General features: G+C 44.4%; 2 protein-coding genes and 1 pseudogene across 4 annotated transcripts; all 3 read right to left on the bottom strand.

The window, feature by feature from the left end:
* Positions 1 to 242: 242 nt before the first annotated feature.
* On the bottom strand, positions 243 to 3,332 carry rbx1 (ring-box 1). 2 transcript variants are annotated; one of them, NM_001160687.2, is given in 5 exon segments: positions 244 to 466; positions 691 to 776; positions 2,237 to 2,307; positions 2,383 to 2,461; positions 3,130 to 3,277. In NM_001160687.2, coding segments are annotated over 5 exon segments (327 nt in total). In that variant the 5' UTR covers positions 3,208 to 3,277; the 3' UTR covers positions 244 to 453.
* Positions 3,333 to 3,519: 187 nt separating this feature from the next.
* LOC110538966 lies at positions 3,520 to 18,929 on the bottom strand (annotated as a pseudogene).
* A 2,569-nt stretch (positions 18,930 to 21,498) lies between these two features.
* LOC110538374 (ran GTPase-activating protein 1) lies at positions 21,499 to 27,088 on the bottom strand. Of its 2 annotated transcripts, none has more exons than XM_021625148.2 (15): positions 26,940 to 27,088; positions 26,122 to 26,241; positions 25,587 to 25,714; positions 25,290 to 25,349; positions 25,008 to 25,187; positions 24,625 to 24,759; positions 24,214 to 24,372; positions 23,977 to 24,090; positions 23,758 to 23,857; positions 23,536 to 23,620; positions 23,135 to 23,420; positions 22,890 to 22,995; positions 22,669 to 22,757; positions 22,452 to 22,573; positions 21,499 to 22,222 (listed from the first exon to the last, which is right to left on the bottom strand). In XM_021625148.2, the coding sequence occupies exons 2-15, from the start codon at positions 26,231 to 26,233 to the stop codon at positions 22,141 to 22,143; spliced, it is 1,758 nt and encodes a 585-aa protein (XP_021480823.2). In that variant the 5' UTR covers positions 26,234 to 26,241; positions 26,940 to 27,088; the 3' UTR covers positions 21,499 to 22,140. The 2 variants fall into 2 exon arrangements, with proteins under 2 accessions (XP_021480823.2, XP_021480824.2); XM_021625149.2 differs by having other exon boundaries at positions 22,414 to 22,573.
* Between the last annotated feature and the right edge of the window lie 317 nt (positions 27,089 to 27,405).

Genomic DNA, 27,405 nt, shown 5'->3' on the forward strand with positions numbered 1-27,405 from the left:
TAGTGCAACTTTAAGTTATGAACCACTTCATCTTACAAAACTGTTTAGTCAATTTGGTCTTTCAACCAATGATCTGCAACACGAAAAAAATAACATTTCTAAATAATATTAGAAAAATACCCTCATTTCATCTATTTAACTAGGCAAGTCAGTTAAGAACAAATTCTTATTTAAAATGATGGCCTACATGGTTTCTAAAATTGTATTTCCATGTCTAGTCATCCATTCCAAATCAAGACAGCTACACAGAACATTGTTTATTTATAATTTACAACATTGCAAATTCAACTTAAAAAACATTGTTTTCCAGCGAGCCTAAAACAATGAGATGTGGGGGTGGATGTCCTCAGTATTTGCAATGTACTCAAAGTGGAGTCTATCATACGAAGAAAGAGAAAGCAACAGAAAGCATGAAACTTGCAGAAGCGCAAGTAATGGTCTAGAGTCTTCCACCTAGTGTCCATATCTGTAAGAGAGGGAAAGGGAGTGTTAGTTATTAACTGTTTGACATACACAACTCATCTACAATGGAATTAGTGGAATAATGCATTAGCACCAGTAAAACGGACGCATGGCTGTTGTTTTTTTTAGCCATCTACTTCCCCAAAAGGCAAGCATACTGCAGCTCTGATTTACTGCAGTTTAGCTAGGACCATGGAGTAGTGTTTTGAATAAAATGATGACACTCACTTCTGAAACTCCCACTCCCTGTTGTCTAGGGGGCACACCTGCCTGGTCTTCAACCAACGGGAGATACAGTGGAAATGGAATGCATGCTGGGAGAGAAGATATTATTTACATAACAGCAAACCAAGACAATAGCCGTGTTTGAATACACATACTACATACTTAGAGTATATACACTATTAGCTCATTTTAGTACACTGTAAACAAACGCTATTCTTTCAGTTGATCACACTAGCCCTTCGCCTGTCTACTTGGAAGTTAATGCTGTTGCTATGCAACCTCTCGCTAGCTTGTTAGCATAACAATTGACTAGCTTGACATTTTACAATTTTGTGTGTGTTTGTAAATTCAATCTGGAGTGCCAGAGTGCACTCTGGGTGTTCGGAAATCCAGAGCGTTGTCAGATTGTCCGTTCATAAATTCAGAGCGTTTCGCCCCCGGAGTGCGTCACTGGACACTCTTGCTGAGGACTAGGGTTGATCCGAGCATTCTGACCTCACAACGGCAGTCAAGCACCCAAGCTGACTGGCAAATGTTGGCTAGCTTGCAAGCCATATCCAGACACAAATGAGAGAACACCTCACTGACCATTTTACTCGCCATAGCAGAGCTGGTTAGGCTGTTTTCATGTTATCCAGAGCGTTGGTGACTAAACGTGCTGCTGGCAACAATTTATTTGACTCTTTTTTTCCTGAAGTTAACTGACACCGGCCATATATTCACCGGGTGTTGAGCATTCGTAAATTCATCAGTTATTCTGCACTCTGGCACACTCAGAGTGCTCTGAAATCGGAGTAGATAGCCATAATTAACTATGTCCATTGAGAAAGCACACAACTATAATACTTAGCTAAGAATTACGTGAATAATCTAGTCAATAAACATTGTGTAGTTCGTTAGATTATAGTTAATATACTGCCTGGCAAGATCGATGTATTAGTAGCCAACTAACTTTCGGTAACTAGCTAACATACTAGTACATACTGCTGTAATGCTATGCTGTTCCTAAGGAAAGTTAAGCTAACAAATTGTCTGCCAACATAACATGAAAAGTCATGACTTTATTACATTGCTCAACATTTGTCATAATTAGTTAAAACAAGGAATTTATATATACACTCTCGGACACCGGCTGAATATTTTCCCAACATTTTCTTCAAATCTGAAAACGCTGTCAAGCCACGCCCATTTTCTAAAGAATTGCCTTATGGGCCAAAAAAGCAAAGAAAGAGTGTTTACTGCTTGTATACTTTGTATTTTGGCACATTTAGTACAACATCCAGGAACTATATCCATACTATGACCAATAAGCATACTACATATTCAATTTATATCACAAATAGTATGGTTAGTATGGTTAGTGGGTTAGAATGAGTATTCGAACACAGCTCAAAACTTACATTCAAATTCTATATTTTTAGGGTAGTTCAATATAATGCAGATTAGTTTAGATCATGCTGCTGTTATTTCAATACTCTCACACTGAACTTTACAATCTAACTGATCAGGATGCATGCAAAATATACAAAGGCAAAGAAGTCTGACTCACATTGCAGACTCCCCAGGCTACGGTGCACTCCTCTGATGTGGCAGAGGCCTGGTTAGCCTGGCACTCTATGCCTATGGAGAACAAGAGAAATGTGTAACACACAACTTTATTAGCCCAGTAGTCAAATAATGTTAATGCATACTCACAGAGATCCATAATGTGATTCCTACAGATGGCACAGTTGTCCACCACAATGTCCCAGGCCCAAAGTGCCACTGCATTCCACTGTAAAGAAGAAGTGTCACATGAAATTATGAACAGTTAGTGTTTGCTTGATATTGCTGTTGCTTCAAATAGGTATTAACAAATTAGCATATTGTTATTCACAATTTATTCATGTTAATCTGGTGTCAGGAGACAGTCATTCAAATCACTATTGCATTTGGCATTTCATCAGACAAGTTAGGCCTATTTCACTATCCACATTGATCACAAACAAGGCCAGGGTGAAAATGTTAGTGTTTGATACATAATTTTTCACTCATTTAGCGTCAATAAATAGACAACATCACGTGCAACTGGGCCTGTCATTATAGCAAGATAACTAGGAAGCTGACGTTAGCCAGTTGAGCAAATTAGCTAGTCATTGATTTCGTATGTCAATGCATCTCAAGCCGAACCAAGTAGTGGTTGGCTAGCTTCTATCACCACAAACAGTGAGATTAGTTTAACTAATTATGTAGCGATCAGCCCTAAATGTGAAACGCAAACTCACTCCCCCAAATTAGATACAGCCAAACAGGGACTCCGTCTAGTTTCAGCTCGCGAGCTAGCAAGTTATGCTAACTAATCGCCCGTAGATTGTACCCAAACCCGTATTACGCCTATAATAATATCGAACCTTACAGTATGTCTAAAATATAGCTATGATTTATTTAACAAAAAATAAATACCTTCTTCACTTCAAAACGTTTCTTGCTTGCTCCACTATTCGTGGCGCTTGGGGTATCAACATCCATCGCTGCCGCCATGTTGACTATCGAACTTTCGTGTGAACAGAGATATTAGAGGAGGAGATAGACATCCCATTAGAATATGAATAGCAAGACGTAACGACCCATACAGCAGAATGTCGACCAATCGTGCTGACGTTGTCATGCTGCGTCACACAGTTGCTAAATGTATCGTCACGCAATCCTTTCTCAAACCGGGATACAATGTCATGTTCAAAACTACCTCGGAACTCAGAAAAAACGAGCTCGACTTGACAAATCGATTTGAACGGACATCCAATTTGGGAACCTTTATAGAGCTACGACTTTCCGACCTGAAGATCAATGGTGTCATGATTTGGCTTCGTATTTTTCCAAGTTCCAGTTGTTCTGAAAACGACATGGGGACACGGAAAAATACGAGGTCAAATCATGACGTCAGTGATCTTCAGGTCGGAAAGTTGGAGCTCCAGAAAGACGCCCGAGTGGAATTCTGAGTTGGATTACCATTGAAATCGATTTTTTTCCCAGTCGGAGTTCATTTTAACCGAGTTCCCAATTGTTTAAATGCTCTGAATTTGGAGATTACCGAGTTCCAATTGTTTTGAACGCTGCAAGAGGCCCGAGTACCCAAGTTGGAATCCCTCGTTCAAAACAACTGTGAACCGGAAACATCCGACAGTGCGTTCAAGACAACTGGGAAATCGGAAAAAACGAACTCCGACTATGGAAAATCGTTCTGAACAGTCATCCAACTCGCGATTCCAAGTCCCTTTGCAAGATGGCGCAGACAGAGATGGTCGCCTCGCTTCAGGTCCTTAGAAAACTATGCAGTTATTTGTTGTTTTTTTATGTACTATTTCTTACATTGTTAGCCCAGAAAATCTCAGGTGCTATTAAATACAGCTGGGAAGAACTATTGGATATAAAAGCGATGTCAACTTACCATCCTTACGACCAGGAATACGTCTTTCCCGAAGCGGATCCTTGGTTTTGCGATTTTATCCCAGAGGCCGACCCAAAACAACATAGTCGCTGCAGGAGAGGCAGACGGAGTGGCCTACTGGTCAGACTCAGAAGGTCTACTGGTTAGACTCGCCAATGTCCAATCTCTAGATAGCAAGGTGGATGAAATTAGGGCATGAGTTGCCTTCCAGAGAGACATCAGAGATTGTAACATTCTCTGTTTCACGGAAACATGACTCACTTGGGATACCAAATCAAAGTTTATTTGTCACGTATGCCGAATACAACAAATGCTTACTTACAGGCTCTAACCAATAATGCTGTAATGCTGAGAAAAGTGTGTGTGTAGGTAAGTAAAGAAATAAAACAATAGTAAAAAGACATTACTTTTTGAAAATAAGAGTAGCAAGGCTATATACAGACACCGGTTAGTCGGGCCAATTGAGATAGTATGTACATGAATGTATAGTTAAAGTGACTATGCATATAAGATAAACAGAGAGTAGCAGCAGCGTAAAAGAGGGGTTGGGGGGGACACAATACAAAATAGCCCGGGTAACTATTTGGTTACCTGTTCAGGAGTCTTATGGCTTGGGGGTAAAAACTCTTGAGAAGCCTTTTTGTCCTAGACTTGGCACTCCGGTACCGCTTACCATGCTGTAGTAGAGAGAAAAGTCTATGACTGGGGTCTTTGACAATTGTCAGGGCCTTCCTCTGACACCGCCTGGTGTAGAGGTCCTGGATGGCAGGCAGCTTTGCCCCAGTGATGTACTGGGCTGTACGCACTACCCTCTGAAGTTCCTTGCAGTTGCAGTACCAGGCAGTGATGCAACCGGTCAGGATGCTCTTGATGTTGCAGCTGTAGAACCTTTTGGGGATCTCAGGACCCATGCCAAATCTTTTTAGTTTCCGGAGGGGGAAAAGGCTTTTTCGTGCCCTCTTCACACTTCCTTTTGTTCACCTGACCTAGAATTCCTTACAATCAAATGCCGACCGCATTATCTTCCAAGAAAATTCTCTTTGATTATAGTCACAGCCGTGTATATCTACCCCAAGCAAATACCTCGTCGGCCCTGAAAGAACTTCACTGGACTCTTTTAAACTGGAAACCATACATCCTGAGGCTGCATTTATTGTAGCTGGGGATTTTAACAAAGCAAACCTAAGATTAATACTCCCTAAATTCTATCAGCATAATGAATGCGCGACACGAGCTGGCAGAATTCTGGATCTGCTCGAACTTCCGCGATGCATATAAAGCCCTCACGCGCCCTGCCTTCGGCAAATCTGACCATGAATCCATTTGGTTGCTCCCAGCCTATAGACAGAAACTAAAACAGGAAACGCCTGTGCTCAGGTTAATACAATGCTGGTCTGACCAATCGGATTCCACGCTTCAAGATTGCTTCGATCATGTGAACTGGGATATGTTCCGGATAGCCTTAGACAACAACATTGATGTATACGCTGACTCAGTGAGCGAGTTCATTAGCAAGTGCATCGTAGATGTTGTACCCGCTCTGACTATTAAAACCTTCCCTATCCAGAAACCGTGGATTAATGGCAGCATTCGCGCAAAACTGAAAGCTCAAACCACAGCTTTCAATCATGGCAAGGCAACCAGAAACATGACCGAATACAAACAGTGCAGCTATTCCCTCCGCGAGGCAATCAAACAAGCAAAGCGTCGGTATAGACAAAGTAGAGTCGTAATTCAACGGCTCAAACACGAGACATATGTGGCAGGGTGTACAGTCAATCATGGATTACAAAAAGAAAACCAGCCCCGTTGTGGAAATCTACGTCTTACTAACCAGACAAATTAAACAACTTCTTTGCTCGCTTTGAGAACAATACAGTGCCACTAACATGGCCCACTGCCAAAGCCTATGGGCTCTCTTTCTCCGTGGCCAACGTAAGACATTTAAATCTGTTAACCCTCGCAGGGATGCCGTATCCTCAAAGCATGTGCAGACCAGCTGGCTGGTGTGTTTACGGTCATATTCAACCAATCTCTATCCCAGTCTGTTGTCCCCACAAGCTTCAAGATGGCCACCATTGTTCCAGTTCCCAAGAAAGCTAAGGTAACTGAACTAAATTACTATTGCCCCATTGCACTCACTTCTGTCATCATGAAGTGCTTTGAGAGACTAGTCAAGGATCATATCACCTCCCCCCTACATGATACCCTAGACCCATTCCAATTTGCTTACCGCCCCAATAGGTCCACTGATGATGTAAAAGCTCATCAATAAGCTAAGGACCCTGGGTCTCGACCCCACCCTGTGCAACTGGGTCCTGGACTTCCTAACGGGCCGCCCCCAGGTGGTGAGGGTAGGTAACAACATCTCCACCCCGCTGATCCTCAACACTGGGGCCCCACAAGCGTGCATTCTCAGCCCTCTCCTGTACTCCCTGTTAACCCATGACTGTGTGGCCATGCACGCTTCCAACTCAATCATCAAGTTTGCAGACGACACTACAGTGATTACCAACAACGACGAGACGGCTTACAGGGAGGAGTTGAGGGCCCTCGGAGTGTGGTGTCAGGAAAATAACCTCTCACTCAACGTCAACAAAACAAAGGAGATGATTGTGGACTACAGGAAACAGCAGAGGGAGCACCCCCCATCCACATCAATGGGAGATTAGTGGAGAAGGTGGAAAGTTTTAAGTTCCTCGGCGTACACATCACGGACAAACTGAAATGGTCCACCCACACAGACAGCGTGGTGAAGGTGCAACAGCGCCTCTTCAACCTCAGGAGGCTGAAGAAATTTGGCTTGTCATCTAAAACACTCACAAACTTTTAGAGATGCACAATCGAGAGCATCCTGTCGGGCTGGAGCACCGCCTGGTATGGCAATTGCACCGCCCTCAACCGCAAGGCTCTCCAGAGGGTTGTGCGGTCTGCACATTGCATCACCGGGGGCAAACAACCTGCCCTCCAGGACACCTACAGCACCCGATGTCACATGAAGGCCAAAAAGATCATCAAGTGCAACAACCACCCGAGCCACTGCCTGTTCACCCAGCTATCATCCAGAAGGCAAGGTCAGTACTGGTGCATCAAAGCTGGGACCGAGAGACTGAAAAACAGCTTCTATCTCAAGGCCATCAGACTGTTAAACAGACATACAGACTCAAATCTCTGACCACTTAAATAAACTAGGTATCACTAGTCCCTTTAAATAACGCCACTTTAATAATGTTTACATATCCTACATTACTAATCTCATATGTATATCCTATATTCTATACCATTTACTGCATCTTGCCTATGCAGCACGGCCATCGGTACGACCTGGAAATCACTAACGTCATGATTTGACCAAGGTTTTTCCCAGAGTTTCCAGTTGTAACCAAGAGTTGAGAAACCTGCTTATTTTCCTCGGAAGTACATAATGTAACAATTCCAAAGCTATATGATATTACAGAGAACAAGTGAATTATCTCACATCTCGGAAAATATTTGTAATGTTGTACTTGTTGTTGACGAAATTCAAGCTAATGTTTTTTTTTTTAGCTATCGCCCAATTGGGGTCTATTCCCTTCTTAAAGGAGAGCTCTCCTTGTCCAAGAATCACCCAGAATGCACCATGCAACCCAGTGACGACATAATACAGCCACAATGTTAGAATTGACTTTTTCGTAAAAAGTCATGAAAACAAAAAATGAAAATGAAAAATAATTTTTGGTCTCAATTCAAGATTAGGCATAATGTTAGCAGTGTGGATGATGGTCACATTTTGGGTGATGACCAAATTAAGAGTAAAAAGCAGATCTGTAATTCTCATGTGAAAGCAAGTCTAAGAAGCGGCAGATCAACCGATAGAACAACGAGTCAGATATTTCACCAGATGTACAAATGTGAAGTAACCGGTTGGCATTTACACTCACTAGCAAATATGATGATGAGAGGAAGTCTAGTGGCCGGCAGTGGGAGAAGACGAAGCAAGATGGATTTTGGCCAATATTCTTATAATTTTCTCATAGATTAACATTTGACAGTTTTGTTTCCAAAACTAGAATATGTTACGAACAGAGCGGACTAGGTTTTGTAGACTTTACCCTTTGCCAAAGTTTAAACAAATTTGTGTTCTTCAGAAGGAGCACAGGGGCGAATTGAGTTATTGCACACACGCACTTCACAGAGTAGGCGTTCCCTAACGGAAATAACCAAATACATGCTGAAATATGCTAATAAGATCTCACTAGCTCGTTCTTGGCTTTACCCATCATGTTGCTTCTTCTGCCCTCTGTGATTAATTTTCTCCCATTGGAAACGTCAAGCTGTGGTCTATCTTGAGTAGATATGTTCTATGTGTGTTATTTCTATGCTTCCCGTTCTTAAGTTTTGTTTTTGCGTCTTTTACTTTTGTACACCAGCTTCAAACAGCTGAAAATAACAATATTTGAATTTTAGGAACCAAGAAATTGCGGGGCGATTTATTTTCTTATTGCACCTTTAAGAAGATACATTTTAGAAATAGGTGGGGTTTAAAATCCAATCAAATGTTATTTGTCACATGCGCTGAATACAACAGTGAAATGCTTACTTACAAGCGCTTAATCAACAATGTTTTAAGAAGTTAAGAAAAAAAAGTGTTAAGTAAAAAACAGAAAGTAAAAAATAGAAAATAAAAGCAACAAATAATTAAACAGCAGCAGTAAGATAACAATAGCGAGGCTATATACAGGGGGCACCGGTTTTTGAGGTAATTGAGTAATTGAGGTAATATGTACATGTAGGTAGAGTTAAAGTGACTATGCATAGATAATAAACAGAGTAGCAGCAGCGTAAAAGAGGGGTCTGGGTAGCCCTTTGATTAGCTGTTCAGGTAGTATTATGGCTTGGGGGTTGAAGCTGTTAAGAAGTCTTTTGGACATAGACTTGCCATGCGTTAGCAGAGGATAGTCCATGACTAGGGTGGCTGGAGTCTTTGACAATTTTTAGGGCTTCCTCTGACACTGCCTGGTATAGAGATCCTGGATGGCACGAAGCTTGGCCACGGTGATGTACTGGGCCCGTACGCACTACCCTCTGTAGTGCCTTGCGGTCGGAGGCAGTGATGCAACCAGTCAGGATGCTCTCGATGGTGCGGCTGTAGAACCTTTTGAGATCTGAGGACCCATACCAAATATTTTCAGGCTCCTGAGGGGGAATAGACTTTGTCGTGCCCTCGTCACGACTGTCTTAGTGTGTTTGTACAATGATAGTTTGTTGGTGACGTGGACACCAAGGAACTTGTAGCTCTCAACCTGCTACACTGCAGCCTTGTTGATTGAGAACTGGGGCATGCTCGGTCCTCCTTTTCCTGTAGTCCACCATCATCAAATCAAATTTATTTATATAGCCCTTCGTACATCAGCTGATATCTCAAAGTGCTGTACAGAAACCCAGCCTAAAACCCCAAACAGCAAGCAATACAGGTGTTGAAACACGTTGGCTAGGAAAAACTCCCTAGAAAGGCCAAAACCTAGGAAGAAACCTAGAGAGGAATCAGGCTATGAGAGGTGACCAGTCCTCTTCTGGCTGTGCCGGGTGGAGATTATAACAGAACATGGCCAAGATGTTCAAATGTTCATAAATGACCAGCATGGTCAAATAATAGGTCTGGGACAGGTAGCATGTCTGGTGAACAGGTCAGGATTCCATAGCTGCAGGCAGAACAGTTGAAACTGGAGCAGCAGCACGGCCAGGTGGACTGGGGACAGCAAGGAGTCATCATGCCAGGTAGTCCTGAGGCATGGTCCTAGGGCTCATGTCCTCCGAGAGAGAGAAAGAAAGCAAGAGAGAATTAGAGAGAGCATACTTAAATTCACACAGGTCACCGGATAAGACAGGAGAAGTACTCCAGATATAATAAACTGACCCTAGCCCCCCAACACATAAACTACTGCAGCATAAATACTGGAGGCTGAGACAGGAGGGGTCAGGAGAAACTGTGGCCCCATCCGATGATACCCCCAGACAGGGAAGGATATAAACAGGTAGGATATAACCCCAACCACTTTGCCAAAGCACAGCCCCCGCACCACTAGAGGGATATCTTCAACCACCAACTTACCATCCTGAGACAAGGCCGAGTATAACCCACAAAGATCTCTGCCACGGCACAACCCAAGGGGTGGTGCCAACCCAGACAGGAAGATCACATCAGTGACTCAACCCACTCAAGTGACGCACCCCTCCTAGGGACGGCATGAAAGAGCACCAGTAAGCCAGTGACCATCATCTCCTTTGTCTTGATCACTGGAGGGAGAGGTTGTTGTCCTGGCACCACATGGCCAGGTCTCTGCCCTCCTCCCTATAGGAGGACTTTGTGGCTGTGATAACTACTGATGACACATGGGCAAAGTACACAATGGGCATTAATAGTGGTGCTTTCAAGACAACTAGGAACTCAGAAAAAAACGAGGTAATATCATGACAGTGATTTTCAGGTAAGAAAGTCAGTTATTTTTTATAAATTGTTATTTATTTAACCTTTATTTAACTAGGCAAGTCAGTTAAGAACAAATTCTTATTTACAATGACATTCTACTCCGGCCAAACCCGGACGATGCTGGGCCAATTGTGCGCCGCCCTATGGGATGTGATACAGCCTGGTTCTAGAAAGATACCGACTTGGAATTCCAAATTGGATGACTGTTCAAAACGATTTTCCCAGTTGGATCTCGTGTTTCTCCCAAGTTCCCAGTTGTCTTAAATGCACTTAAGTTGGAAGTAGGAGATTTCCGAGTTCCCAGTTGTTTTGAACGTAGCATACAATTCCAATGGAGTTTCCCATCTTGTCATAAGTATCTGTTAACAGTGGCCAAGGTTCTGTCCATGCAGGCCCACTCTCTGAGAAGATAAGTATCACCAAAAGAGCAGAGAAGGTGAAAAGTCAGGTTCTACCGAGATTTGAATCAAATCGCTGGATTCAGAGGGCTGGAGTCCAGAGTGCTAACCCTTACACCATAGGCCTGTTCTGGCACCTGGTGGCAGTCGATGGGCTCTGCAAATAGAGATAGTGCCAGTGCAAATAGAGACAGTGCCAGATTATATTTTACAGTCTAAATGTAAAATGCAACAAACTGCAACAGCCATAGACTGTAAAAATGGACAAAGAGACAACTGCACACAAGATACCAAGAACTAATGAGATTGCACCTGGAATGTGATGATACCTTTACCACAAGACAGTCCCACTGACTGGCACATACATGTATTGCATGGAGCCACATTACATAAAATACTTTGATGGCGTACTTACCCAGAATTGTTATGTAGAGGATTAGATAAAGCATGCAATGGACCAATCCTTGCACACCTCTGTCAGGAACATGAAAATCAAACAAAACTGTTAGACACTGACTTAGTGTTGTAGGAGATTTAATGAGCAAGAAGCCAATGTGCATTGATGTACATGCATCTAAGCGCTATGTAACAGCTGAAAATGCAGCAACCTTATATATATATATATATTCCGCCTTGTTCTTCATTTGCACAAAGGATATATATGAAACATAACATTGTGTGTGTAATAGAAAAGTTGGTCGAACTAGAGCAGAAAAATCTAATAGCATCATGTGACACTTGGTGGAAATGTATGGTACTGCAAATAGGGCTTTGGGTCTCTTGCATCCAAGTTGCATCCAAGTTCTAAAATAGACTGAAAATCAATCAGAAAATGAACTTACAGACTCACAAATAAAACATTTAAAACACATTTCTGCATGCTCAAATTACATTCAGTGAGGTGAGATGAAATAGCACTTGTCCGTTTGGGACATATAGAGCTCTGTCCAAGCAGTAGACTTACAGCCATTTACATCACTGATTTCCTACTTTTTATTACAGTCTTCTTGTTTTTTGGGGATGCTGGTGCCTTAGGGTTCTTCAGAGGCTTTGCTTTGGGCTTGGTTGGCATGGGTTTAGCCTTTCCTGGCTTGGCCTTTGTCATTGTCACCTTGAGGAGAGTGAGTTTGGGTTCGATTGATTTTGTATCCTTGAATCATTTGAGGGTCTTGCTAGGAGAAGCACTCTCAACTTCCGGCGCCGACAGAGATGGCCGCCTCGCTTCGCGTTCCTAGGAAACTATGCAGTTTTTTGTTTTTTTTACGTGTTATTTCTTACATTAGTACCCCAGGTCATCTTAGGTTTCATTACATACAGTCGAGAAGAACTACTGAATATAAGATCAGCGTCAACTCACCATCAGTACGACCAAGAATATGTTTTTCGCGACGCGGACCCTGTGTTCTGCCTTACAAACAGGACAACGGAGTGGATCCTATGCAGCGACCCAAAAAAACGACTCCGAAAGAGAGGGAAACGAGGCGGTCTTCTGGTCAGACTCCGGAGACGGGCACACCGTGCACCACTCCCTAGCATTCTTCTTGCCAATGTCCAGTCTCTTGACAACAAGGTTGATGAAATCCGAGCAAGGGTAGCATTCCAGAGGGACATCAGAGACTGTAACGTCCTTTGCTTCACTGAAACATGGCTCACTGGAGAGACTCTATCCGAAGCGGTGCAGCCAACGGGTTTCTCCACGCATCGCGCTGACAGAAACAAACATCTTTCTGGTAAGAAGAGGGGCGGGGGCGTATGCCTCATGGCCAACGTGACATGGTGTGATGAAAGAAACATACAGGAACTCAAATCCTTCTGTTCACCTGATTTAGAATTCCTCACAATCAAATGTAGACCGCATTATCTACCAAGAGAATTCTCTTCGATTATAATCACAGCCGTATATATCCCCCCCCAAGCAGACACATCGATGGCTCTGAACGAACTTTATTTAACTCTCTGCAAACTGGAAACGATTTATCCGGAGGCTGCATTCATTGTAGCTGGGGATTTTAACAAGGCTAATCTGAAAACAAGACTCCCTAAATTTTATCAGCATATCGATTGCGCAACCAGGGGTGGAAAAACCTTGGATCATTGTTACTCTAACTCCCGCGACGCATATAAGGCCCTGCCCCGCCCCCCTTTCGGAAAAGCTGACCACGACTCCATTTTGTTGATCCCTGCCTACAGACAGAAACTAAAACAAGAGGCTCCCACGCTGAGGTCTGTCCAACGCTGGTCCGACCAAGCTGACTCCACACTCCAAGACTGCTTCCATCATGTGGACTGGGAGATGTTTCGTATTGCGTCAGATAACAACATTGACGAATACGCTGATTCGGTGTGCGAGTTCATTAGAACGTGCGTTGAATATGTCGTTCCCATAGCAACGATTAAAACATTCCCTAACCAGAAACCGTGGATTGATGGCAGCATTCGTGTGAAACTGAAAGCGCGAACCACTGCTTTTAATCAGGGCAAGGTGTCTGGTAACATGACCGAATACAAACAGTGCAGCTATTCCCTCCGCAAGGCTATCAAACAAGCTAAGCGCCAGTACAGAGACAAAGTAGAATCTCAATTCAACGGCTCAGACACAAGAGGCATGTGGCAGGGTCTACAGTCAATCACGGACTACAGGAAGAAATCCAGCCCAGTCATGGACCAGGATGTCTTGCTCCCAGGCAGACTAAATAACTTTTTTGCCCGCTTTGAGGACAATACAGTGCCACTGACACGGCCTGCAACGAAAACATGCGGTCTCTCCTTCACTGCAGCCGAGGTGAGTAAGACATTTAAACGTGTTAACCCTCGCAAGGCTGCAGGCCCAGACGGCATCCCCAGCCGCGCCCTCAGAGCATGCGCAGACCAGCTGGCCGGTGTGTTTACGGACATATTCAATCAATCCCTATACCAGTCTGCTGTTCCCACATGCTTCAAGAGGGCCACCATTGTTCCTGTTCCCAAGAAAGCTAAGGTAACTGAGCTAAACGACTACCGCCCCGTAGCACTCACATCCGTCATCATGAAGTGCTTTGAGAGACTAGTCAAGGACTATATCACCTCCACCCTACCTGACACCCTAGACCCACTCCAATTTGCTTACCGCCCAAATAGGTCCACAGACGATGCAATCTCAACCACACTGCACACTGCCCTAACCCATCTGGAATACCCATAGGAATACCTATGTGAGAATGCTGTTCATCGACTACAGCTCAGCATTCAACACCATAGTACCCTCCAAGCTCGTCATCAAGCTCGAGACCCTGGGTCTCGACCCCGCCCTGTGCAACTGGGTACTGGACTTCCTGACGGGCCGCCCCCAGGTGGTGAGGGTAGGCAACAACATCTCCTCCCCGCTGATCCTCAACACTGGGGCCCCACAAGGGTGCGTTCTGAGCCCTCTCCTGTACTCCCTGTTCACCCACGACTGCGTGGCCACGCACGCCTCCAACTCAATCATCAAGTTTGCGGACGACACAACATTGGTAGGCTTGATTACCAACAACGACGAGACGGCCTACAGGGAGGAGGTGAGGGCCCTCGGAGTGTGGTGTCAGGAAAATAACCTCACACTCAACGTCAACAAAACTAAGGAGATGATTGTGGACTTCAGGAAACAGCAGAGGGAACACCCCCCTATCCACATCGATGGAACAGTAGTGGAGAGGGTAGCAAGTTTTAAGTTCCTCGGCATACACATCACAGACAAACTGAATTGGTCCACTCACACAGACAGCATCGTGAAGAAGGCGCAGCAGCGCCTCTTCAACCTCAGGAGGCTGAAGAAATTCGGCTTGTCACCAAAAGCACTCACAAACTTCTACAGATGCACAATCGAGAGCATCCTGGCGGGCTGTATCACCGCCTGGTATGGCAACTGCACCGCCCTCAACCGTAAGGCTCTCCAGAGGGTAGTGAGGTCTGCACAACGCATCACCGGGGGCAAACTACCTGCCCTCCAGGACATCTACACCACCCGATGTCACAGGAAGGCCATAAAGATCATCAAGGACATCAACCACCCGAGCCACTGCCTGTTCACCCCGCTATCATCCAGAAGGCGAGGTCAGTACAGGTGCATCAAAGCTGGGACCGAGAGACTGAAAAACAGCTTCTATCTCAAGGCCATCAGACTGTTAAACAGCCACCACTAACACTGAGTGGCTGCTGCCAACACACTGACACTGACTCAACTCCAGCCACTTTAATAATGGGAATTGATGGGAAATGATGTAAATATATCACTAGCCACTTTAAACAATGCTACCTTATATAATGTTACTTACCCTACATTATTCATCTCATATGCATACGTATATACTGTACTCTATATCATCGACTGTATCCTTATGTAATACATGTATCACTAGCCACTTTAAACTATGCCACTTTGTTTACATACTCATCTCATTTGTACATACTGTACTCGATACCATCTACTGTATCTTGCCTATGCTGCTCTGTACCATCACTCATTCATATATCCTTATGTACATATTCTTTATCCCCTTACACTGTGTACAAGACAGTAGTTTTGGAATTGTTAGTTAGATTACTTGTTATTACTGCATTGTCGGAACTAGAAGCACAAGCATTTCGCTACACTCGCATTAACATCTGCTAACCATGTGTATGTGACAAATAAAATTTGATTTGATTTGATTTGGACAGCTCTTAAAGACATGGACATCCCTCACACTTTGGCCCCGGAACTCAGGAGGGTGACCACAGGTGGCTGTCATCTTCAGGCTCACATTCTCCATCCACCTGAGCAGAGAGAGGGGACGCAAAGTAGTTAGAGCCTGAGGGTTAGCAGAGTGAAATCATTTGTGTGTACCTCTCCCTGACCCAGTCTGTAATACCTACATGTTTCAAGCAGACAACTATAGTCCCTATGCCCAAGAACGCCAAGGTAACCTGTCTAAATTACTATCGCCCCGTAGTACTCTTGCTTTGAAAAGCTGGTCATGGTTCACATCAACACCATCATCCCAGACACACTGGACCAACTCTAATTTGCATACTGCCCCAACAGATCCACAGATCTATTGCATGCCACACTTCTATCTCCCACCTGGACAAGAGGAACACCTATGTGAAAATGCTGTTGATTGACTACAGCTCAGTGTTCAACACCATAGTGCCCTCCAAGCTCATCACTAAGCTCAGGACCCTGGGACTGAACACCTCCCTCTGCAACTGGATACCTGATGGGTCGACCCCAGGTGGTGAGGATAGGCAACAACACAACCGACACACTGACCCTCAACACAGGGGCTCCTCAGGGGTGAGTGCTTAGTCCCCTCCTGTACTCCCTGTTCACCCACGACTGCGTGGCTGCGCACGACTCCAATGCCATCATCAAGTTTGCTGAAGACACGACGGTGGTTGGCCTGATCACCGATGGTGATGAGACAGCCTATATGGAGGTGGTCAGAGACCTGGCAGTGTGGTGCCAGGACAACAACCTCTCCCTCAATGCGAGCAAGACAAAGGAGTTTGTTGTGGACTACAAGAAAAGGAGGGCCGAGCACACCCCCATCCACGTTGACCGGGCTGTAGTGGAGTGGGTTGAGAGCTTCAAGTTCCTCGGTGTCCACATCACTAAGGAATTAACATGGTCCACTCACACCAACACAGTTGTGACGAAGGGTCGACCATGCTTCTTTCCCCTCAGGAGGATGAAAAGATTTGTCATAGGCCCTCAGATCCTCAAAAAGTTCTAAAGCTGCACCATTGAGAGCATTTTGACTGGCTGCATCATTGTTTACTAATGCAACTGCTTGGAATCCGACTGCAAGGGACCACATTTTTATTAATTTATCAGACATTTTAAAATGTAGATGTTCCAAAGGCATGTATTCAGCCTCTTATATGCAGCTTGTATGCATGGAGGCCTGGAGATGCTAAACGTGTTTATGTTAATTAACAGTAAATTACAGTGAGAGCGACAGTCTTTTGCTTGACAATAACCGGCTGACAACCCCATCTCTCTTAACTTCTCCAGACCCATGTCATCCATATACAGCTACCTTAGGCTCTTGGACACAGGAAGGAACGCCTTTGGTTCGACCCAGCGAATGGAATTTCTGGAGAGGTAGAGCTCGGGCCCTTCATGCCCTGGAAGGCACCGCCTTCGATCTCACGGACCTTGCAGTGCTCCAGATGCAGAGAGACCACCTGGTCTGTACCAGGGAAACTGTTGCTAGGGACGTAATGGAAGTGGTTGCTGCGAAGGTCCAGGAGCTGGGTATTAGAGGGGAAGCCGTAGGGAACTTTGGTGTGACCACGGTTCTCACATGCGGCGTGCTAAGCCACCTAAGCAGGGGACAGAGAGAGGGAGATGGGTTCAGAGGGACATTTTCAAACAAGAATTGGAGAGCAGTTTGTATATGGATGACTGAATTATCAGTCCAATTCTTCTCTGAGTATGATGGCAAGTGTGCTGTCATGGCAGCAAGTTTGAACATCATTTGTGGCACAACATTGCATCATCCCTCAGCACCCCATACGCCATCTCAGTATTAACAACAACAGCAACTCACATCGCAGTCACAGTTATCCGGACACTTGCTCTTCTTCTTAGGCTTGGCTGTGGGCAGTGCACGCTCCCTGCTCTCCTCCTGGTCTTTTAACTCCTCCTTTATCATGTCCTCCCTGCTTCGGCAGCGCAGCTCCATAGGCCCCACTGCCTCCAGGGGCTCGTCAGAGAGGTGAGGGGGACCTGCGCAGACCCCAATCAACTCCACCTTCCCATTCTTGGCCCACTCCTTCAGGGGCCTCAGGTAGCAGTTACAGTGGATGGGATTTCCTGTTAGGTTGAGGCGGGCTAGCACCATGGGGCCAGAGAGGGGCTCCAGGTAGCGCAGCTGGTTGTGGCTGAGGTCTAGGTGGGAGAGGAGGGTGGCCTGGGACATGGCTGTGTCTGCGAGGTCCTGGAGGGACATGTGGTCCAGGTAGAGGTGGGTGAGCTTCGGCATGGAGACAGTATCCTCACCCAGGTAGGTCATGGGGTTGTAACTCAGGTCCAGGTGGGTGACTTGAGCCAGTCTTAAATAAAGGAAAGAAAATGGACAGAGCATAAACAGGTCAAGTGTCATCAAGTTTAAATACTATTGGACCAGGGCACCATTGCACAATAGTGTCAGACATCTGCACAGTTTCCCACCGGGTCATAGTCTGTGTGGGGAAGAAATGCAGCTCATTGTGGTCGAGGCTGAGGCTTGTGACGGTGAAGAGGCCAGCGAAGGCCTCCATGGCCAGGTTGTTGAGGGAGTTGCGACTGAGACGCAGCCACTTGATGTTGTGCAGGCCCTGGAAGGCCATGTTGGGGATGTAGACCAGCTGGTTATGTGTGAGGGACAGCATGTTGAGGAAGCCCAGCTGAGTGAAGGCCCCTGGCTGGATCTCTTCAACACGGTTATGGTCCAACGTCAGCTGCTTTAGGGATGACAGGCCATCAAAAGACTCCTGTTGGATGGGGAGAGAGGGAGAAGGCATGATGCATGTGACATTAAACGGCTAAGAAAAGTTGGTGGATGGGAGTATGGCCTTTGTGCAAGAAGTGACAGCTATGTGTATGTAACAATTTAACTTAGGCCATCCCCTCACCGGGCTCGAAACAGGGACCCTCTGCACACAGACAACTGACACCCTCGAAGCATCATTACCCAACTAGCTAGCCATTTCACATCGATTACATATACAACATAACTTGCACCTGAAAGGTACCATGTAGGTATCAATGTTACTAGAGTATTCTGCGCCAATCTGATCTGGTGCTCCACTCACCAAAACTGACATTTATTTGTTTACCCCATGTCCCCAGTGACTGTGCCAGCCGCTACCTCACCTGGTAAAGGATCTCAATGTTGTTGTTGGCCAGGTTGAGGGAAACCAGGCGGCTGTCTCCCCATCTGTGGGGGTTTTGGGAAAAAGACATCAAACACAAACGGGATTTGACTGTAGGCCTAATGTAATGACAGTTATGCCATTTTTTTACAGTCTCACAACTTTGAATACATATTGTAAATACAGTGAAAATAGTAGAATAGACTACTTCTTATAGCGACAATGGAACAAAAATATTCAAAGACATGGAGAATCCCGTCTCCAACTTGGAAACCTTTACGCACCGAAAGGCTTTCCCTCGGGACTCATAAAAACACTTTTCCAATGCCAGGAGGATTGTAAGTTTTTATTTAACGCATATTTAAAGACTTAAATTGAATCTATTGAATCTAAAAATACGTATCTGGTTGTTATTCAGCAGCATTCCATAACATTTGCTATTTTATAAATATTGTAACTTTTTAGAATGTTCCTATTGTACATTTAAGAGGATAAACGTACCTTTATGGTTGAATTTGTCAAATTTGACATCCAATGCTTTTGGTATGTAGCCTTCCCAAATAGCTTTATAAAGTTTCCTACTCAAGGAAGTGTAGGTCTGTATATAATTGTTCCACTGTGTAGGAGCTGCGCGCAACGGAGAATATGAGCGCCAAGGGGTTCACGTACATACTAGACTTCTACATTGCTAGAATGACTGAGCACTTGCAACAGTGAGGGGTCTCACAAACACTGCTTTGATAAATTATTTCGTCGTGTCTCTCGGCCCCTGCGAAACCTAACCTCAAATGAACACTTTGGCAATACATTTTTTGATAGATTAGAGGTCAAAGGTAGCCAACTGTCCCACTGGCATAGACGTCAATTCAATGTATATTCCAAGTTGATTAAACAACATTGATTCAACCAGTGTGCGTGTCCTACATAAAATAAATTTAGAACATGATTTTAACGCCAAACCTGCCAGGGTTATTTCTAAATACGTAAATTACTCTATAATTTGACAGCTTTTTTTGTGTAGCTTTTAAAATCAGAGGTCAAATAACAGTAGTCTGCTTCCACAACCTGGTCTCTGAGCATTTCTTATTATTCTGTATGTAAATCCGAGACACTCCATTTGGTATGATATGTTACACTTTGTGTGGTATGTATTAATTTGTGGATGTCATCAACAATTTCGTATGATATGTTATACAAATTACAATTTGTATTAAATGTTATGAATTTGCAAAACGTACAAGATGTAACAAATTTGCTAAATGCATGATATGTTACGAATTCTAGCTAGGTGGCTAACATTAGCTAGCTTGCTGACATTAGCTAGGCTAGGGTTTAAGTTCAGGAGTTAGGTTAAAGAGTTAAGATCAGGGGAAGGGTTAGCTAAAATGGTTAAGGTTAGGGAATGGTTAGTTTAAAGGGTAAGCTTTCATTCTAAGTAGTTGTTAAGTAGTTACAAAGTAGCTAAAGAGTGGTTGAAGGGCTGTTTTTCTATGCTTGAGAAGAGGCAGCAAACTGTGCCCAAGAATGGGTCTGGTGAAAGCATTGCTCTAACCTTAACTAGCTTAAAAGTGTAGAGCAGCTTGCCATTAAATTGGTTAATGCAATTAACAAAGATCAAAGACTGATGTGGTGTACTGATTTAATATTAGAAATACTGTATGAATCTGTTATGGATATGTAGTTTATCTATGACCTTTTCAGTCCATTCAACTGAGTTAATGTCCAACAAACAGTTTATTCATTCAAAAGCACATCCCAGGCCTAATCTCTTTCCCAGATGAAGTGGCAGGTCCCCATACAAGTGGATCAAGTACAGTGGTCTGCTGCTTCCTTGAATAGTTGGCTTGCTCTATGCATTTTAGCCCCAACACATTCTCCCTTATCTGAGAATATTTCCAGTAAAAATGAAGGTTGAACAGAAGGTGTTGTGTGCACCTTGCTCAGTATTAGCCACAGGAGCATTATACACTGAACACAATTATAAACACAACATATAAAGTGTTGGTCCCATGTGTCATGAGCTGTAATACAATATCCCAGAAATTTTCCATACTCACAAAAATTTTGTGCACAAATGTGGTTAATTTTATCCTTTGTCAAGATAATCAATCCACCTGACAAGTGTGGTAGATCAAGAAGCTGATTAAACAGCATAATCATTACACAATGACAATAACATACCACTCTAAAATGTGCAGTTTTGTCACATAACACAATGCCACAGATGTCTCAAGTTTTGAGGGAGCATGCAATTGGCATGCTGACTGTAGGAATGTCCACCAGATCGGTTGCCAGACAATTTATTGTTAATTTCTCTAACATAAGCCACCTCCAACATAATTTTAGAGAATTTGGCAGTATGTCCAACCGGTCTCCCATCTGCAGACAACCACGCCAGCCAAGGACCTCCACATCCGGCTTCTTCACCTGCGGGATCGTCAGAAATGGTGGGGGGTGCTGAGGAGTATTTCTGTCTGTAATGAAGCCCTATTGTGCCAAAAACTCATTCTGATTGGCAGGGCCTTGCTCCCAAGTGGGTGTGCCTATGCTCTCCCATGGCTGCACCCCTGCCCAGTCATGTGAAATCCATAGATTAAGGTCTAATTAATTTTTCAATTTACTGATTTCCTTAGAACTGTAACTAAGAAAAATCTTTGAAATTGTTGCGTTTATATTTTTATTCAGTGTAGGTTTCAAAATTTGGGATGAGAAAGAACCTACACCCAGAACAATAGTTTCTTCCCACTGTAAAAAGTAAATATGGTTGAACTAGATCCTTATTCAGGGTAGTGCTTGCTAAATTGTAATGTTCCCAGGCCATTCAGTATACGGAGACACTGAAATAGTCTGTTTAATAGCTGCAACAAAGAAATCAACACATTTATTCAGTTCTTCCCTTTTGATTCAAATCAAAATTACATTTCCACAGCAGCCCATATCACACATTTATATTTTACATCCATTTAACCCTTTTTTATTTTAATATAAAACCATTACTTATTGGGTAAATATGGAGAGAGAACCTGTGTTTAAGATCACATTTCAGTCCTTTCACTGTGGGTGAGGCAGGATACACCATTCATCTCCCAAATGTTTATGTCTGTAATATTTCAAATCGGTCCATCCATAAAATAATGTACGTCCATAAGATGATGGGCAAGGCTCCAGCTGTGAGTCTTCTGAGCTGGCGAAATAGAGTGCAGTGCAACAGTTAAGTCTGTGTTGTATGCGCGAAGGGCCCCCTTATGTCTGGGGGTGGGAATTGTTCTGTTCATAAATCCGAGTGTGTGGTCCGGTGTGACTCAGTTCTCAGGCCTGAAATGCTCCAACGTGGACTTGAGGATGTTCCTGGCGCTGCTGCACGACTCCAGGGCCTGGATGTGTCTGAAAGTCACAAATATACAGTTATACACCTGCAATGATGGACAGTTTCCCCTTTCATCTTTACTGTTTTTAGACACAGCAGCCTGACAACATAGGAACATGGGTACAATGTGCAATTTGGAGCATGTTGGCAATATCCTTGGTGAACTTTGTGCCAATGTGGTGTGTTAATCTGCAGTCGGAGAGGGTACCTGAGAGCTACGCTGCCGCCCATCACTCATGCCCTTACCGGGACATGAAGGCCTCCAGCACAGCGATGTGGTCCTGGGGGAAGTAGTCCTGACGCACGACGTACTCCAGGGCCTGCAAATGACCAGGCACCACATGTACCGGCTTCACCTTGTCCTCACTCTGAATGAGACAGAGAGAGGGGGAGACATGAGGACTACAATAATACAAGGCAGAAGAAAACCAGGCGGTTTTCTACAAATTCATAGAACGTGTACCTTGAGGAGTCCCAGCATTACTAACAGCGATGATACAAAGTTGTAACCTTGGAAGGAGGGGCTTGCGAAGGCTTTCCTGAGAATTGCATCTGCATAACAAAGAGGACATATACTTAACATTTGGTCATACAGATGAACGGAAACAGTCGCATATCCATGGACTCAGTCATCTGGCCCCATGTCTTCAGTAAGTACTCAGAACTAAGATAAGTGGCCCTTACCAATACTGTCTAGGACAGCACTCTTAACCTGTTCATCTTCCTCATTGTACACAGAGGAGATTTTCAGGAAAGCCTCCGCTGTCTTACCAGCATCAGCCACATCTACCTGGAAAGAGAAGAACAAGGACAAAAGGTTAAACACGTCACCATCAACCTGTTTCAGCCTACTGACACACACTGTATGTCACCTCAGGTTTCCACTAAGTAGTTTGCTGTGTAAGGAATTCATGACAGGGTGTGTTAACCTGCTGTTCAAAGAGCAGGGCCCTCTTGGTGCCCAGTTTGAGCAGCTTGTCGGGGGAAGGGAAGCAGAGGAAGGAGGCGGCATCTGGGGATCGGGGCACTGACGGAGGAGAGGAAACCTGATTCACACTGCTGTCATCTTCTTCCTCCACATCATCTTCATCAGCCTCCTCATCTTCATCATCCTCCTCCTCGTCTTCATCATCCTCCTCCTCGTCATCATCCTCCTCCTCGTCATCATCCTCCTCCTCGTCATCATCCTCCTCCTCCGGCTCCCCTTCATCGTCGCTGCAGGTAGAGACAAAGATTTTCTCATGGAGGCTTGTGATAAAAGATAGGATGGCTGAGGTCCAGTGTGGGTAAGTCTAAAAGTATAAACTCATTTAATATTTCAATCCAGTACCTGAGTGATCCCAGCAGGTCTCCCATGTTCAGGCCATCCATTACCTCTCTGAGATCATCACAGCCCTCCTCCCCCAGGCAGTTACCTGACAGTACAAACACACACACAACACAACAAAGTCACACATGAACTCTACAGATCCTACGAAAACATTACTAGCCAATGCAACATTTTCAATCCAGTTTTCATGTGTTGTAAGTCAAGTGTGTATCCATCATGTACCATTTAGGTCCAGTTTCTCCAGTGTGGCTTTGCCCTCAACTGATTGTGCCACCAGCAGTGCAGCTTCTCCTGTGATCTCCCCAAATGACAGATTCAGCTCCTGACAAAGACATAACAAAGAAATATGGGTATGAGTCAGGTGTATGAACACGCATGAATTAACAATCAAGTGCAGTAGATGTTCCTGCAGCCAAGGGTGGGACCAGTGCTACCCTGTACCTTGAGGATGGGAAGCCCCTCAGTGACTGCCTCTGCGATGGCTATAGCCCCCTCGGAACGCACCAGACAGTCTCCAAAGTTTATCACCTGGATACTGCGCAAATGTTTCAGAGCCTGAAGGTGGAACAAAACATTCAGTGTCAGTCATAGTATGGCAAGTGCATTTGAGCATACATCAACTTCATGAGGGTTTCATTGTCATGCGGCCTTCGTACACAAGGCAAACCACTACTGTACCTGTGCCATGGCGATAGCTCCTTTCTTGGTGAAGGTGTTGTCGTTGAGGTTGAGGACCCGGAGCTGGGGGTTGTGTTGCATGGCAGTGGCCAGAGCAGTCACCCCAGGGTGGTTGATCCCATTCTGGGGCACGTGCACCTCCTCCAGACTACCCATCAGCTGAGGTCATACAGTAGCATCAGACAGAGATAGCTAATATAGACAGTATATGGCTCGTCACGGTCAGTACAGTTTAATCATAAACTCAGTGGCATTACGTTGGGAGTGTTCGAGGAGCTTTTATCCATGCTGCTGCCAGTACTAATGCTAAAGAGCTCCATGTGAACCACTGTGGTGATAAACTGCATATACTCTACAAGTCCAGACTGTCAGAAATTCTGATATGTTCAGCTCAGGAGCCAGTGTCTGTACCTGGAAGGCCTGGGCAAGGGCAGTGGCCCCATCGTTCTCCAGACGGTTTCTGCCTGCGATGAACACCTTCAGCCCAAGGGGGGTGCCCTGTGCACTGGACTGCTTATAGCACTCTGTCAACGCTGCAGCTAAGATCTGAGGAGACCACACATACAGAGCACAGTGAAAAAACGATGTTGGAAAAGTTATGATTGTTATTAAAGTTATGATAGATATTAAATCATGATATCATTATTCAACCTTAACACAAACTATATATTTCATGAGAAGTTAAATTAGCTTTAGATCTTCTCTGAAATTATACTGAGGGGGGCAACTTTATGTTGTGGAGTCTGCTCAATAACACAATGCAGCTCCTATCAAACTGGAGACATTCTGCCCACCTTGCCTCCACCAATGCCCATGCCGCAGTTGTTGAGCCTCAGTTCCTGCAGTGTGTGACAGGCAGTGCTCTTGAGCAACTTCTCGATGCCCTTCACCCCGTCTGGTCCAAAGGCGTTGTCACTGAGGTCCAGCACGGTCAGTCTGGCGCCTGCTGTCATTAGCGCCGCACCCAGGGAGTTCTGAATAGGGGTGATGAAGGCTGAGTTTACAATCCCAGACCACATTTCATCTATCAAAAGGGAGTAAGTCTTTTTTTAATATTTTTAAAAATGAAGTCTCACCAGGGCTGGAGGGATCTCAGAACGCAGTCTCCCAGTAAACATGTCACTCCAGTAACAGTACTGAGGGAGAGAGGGTTATATAAAGGGTCAGCTAAGTATTGTCTAGATAGAGAGATATATATGACAGATATGAAAGCAAGATGGAACAGAGCCAAAAGCGGGTATCTCATCAAAATCAACATATGAGATCATCCATCTTTCTCCGTGTGGCAGTCAGTGGAATGAATACCTGTCCTCTGTACCATGAACAATGCAATCAAAACACACTTCATCTCATAATCACTCTGTGACTGGTACCTTAAATTCACTCTTTGTCTCCAGGGCTTTAGCGATGGCCTGTGCTGCCTCCACCCCATAAGTGTTCCCCTCCAGCCTGAGTGCTTGCAACCCCTTGAACTCCTGGATCTCTTTCACCATCTCTTCCACTGGAAAGAAAGAGAGAGGGAAAGATTGAAGACAATTGTTTGAAGAACAATACATTGAGCTCCCGAGTGGCACAGTGGTCTAAGGCACTGCATCTCAGTGCAAGAGGAGTCACTACAGTCCCTGGTTAGAATCCAGGCTGTATCACATCCGAATGTGATTGGGAGGCCCATAGGGCAGCGCACAACCGGCCCAGCGTCATCCGGGTTTGGCCGGGGTAGGCCGTCATTGTAAACAAGATTTTTCCTAAACCGACTTGCCTAGTTAAATAAAGGTTACTTTTTTAAAAAAATACAACAAAAAACATTTGGCATTGATTGGATACCACATTGTACTTGAACAACCTATTGGATGACAATTGGAGGAGCATAAGCATAATGAGTCAATGGTCAATGGTTGGAATACTTACCAGATTGTGCATTGTCGAATTTGCGTCCTTGGCCTTTATAACTCAACTCTCCCTCAGTCACCTGAGTTTTTGCCAGAGAGTCTGCCAACTGTGCAACAGCATCGGTCGCCATCAGGACACCTGGGGAACATACTAACTTATGAACAAGAATATGCACTACTTACTTAAGCAACACATAATATATTATCAATTACCACCTAGTAGAGTACCTGCCAAAGACCTAGCGTTACCAAACACACATGCAGTTTGAAGTGACGTTATAAACATTCAGTTAGCTAGCTAGTTAACTTTGGCAAATATACACAGGGGGTGGAATGTTGCTCTGTCTGTAAACGTTGCTATCTTGCCATCATTGTGCTACCCTCTGGAAGAAGTGGAAACCCTTGCTAACTAATGTTATCCAAGTAGCAATATATGTTTATAGTGTCGTAACTATCTGCCAACGAGTTATAAACACTTGGCACACACCATCTCATGCTAGGATAGTTGAGGCTAACTAGCTAGGTAGAAAAAGCTGAATATGGTTGATCATTTCCAATGGTGTGATAAAGCTGGAAATGTTCTACAATAATACAGCCATCAAAGCAAGTTACTTAACGTTGTTCTGACTTGACAAAGTCATAACATACTAGCTATAGTTAGTTAGTTAGCTAGCTAGCTAGCTTAGCAAGAGCAGGGCATGCCCTGGTACGGCATCGACCAATTTGATCTGATAAATATGGCACCTCCCCTCACGTGTGACCTTACTAACGTTTCCCTGAATACATTTGCAAGCGAAAATGTCTCTGAAGTAGTATGAAACGTGTATCAATGCTTACAAAATCGAAATTTCTGCGTATAACTAGTTGTTTCCAGAACAGCGCTATCTGTCACACAAGCTGTCTCCCGCTCGGTTCTGACGTTTAAACACTTCGAGGACCATGGCTGACGCGGGACACACGGGACTTGTAGTTCCAGGCACCTTCGATGCCTCATCTTCTTCTATTACATCATGGCGGTCCGCAAACAAACGTTAAAGTGTATGCCGCCACCTACTGTGCTGGAATGTACGATTAATCATGATCTGCTCAATTCTGCACTACCATTAAAAAGTAATACAAATACAAATACAATAAAAAATAAATCCCTACTAACTTCTACCCCCCCCCCCCCAAAAAAAAACACTCCCCAACCCCCTACCCCATTAAACTTCTACCACCCTCCCCCCCAAAACAACTCCCCAAACCCCTACCCCGTTAAACCATATCATGCTGAAACACTCCACCCTTAGGATTGTTCAGTATG

The sequence above is a fragment of the Oncorhynchus mykiss genome, chromosome 12, assembly GCF_013265735.2.
Source record: "Oncorhynchus mykiss isolate Arlee chromosome 12, USDA_OmykA_1.1, whole genome shotgun sequence".
In the NCBI taxonomy this organism is placed as follows: Eukaryota; Metazoa; Chordata; class Actinopteri; order Salmoniformes; family Salmonidae; genus Oncorhynchus; species Oncorhynchus mykiss.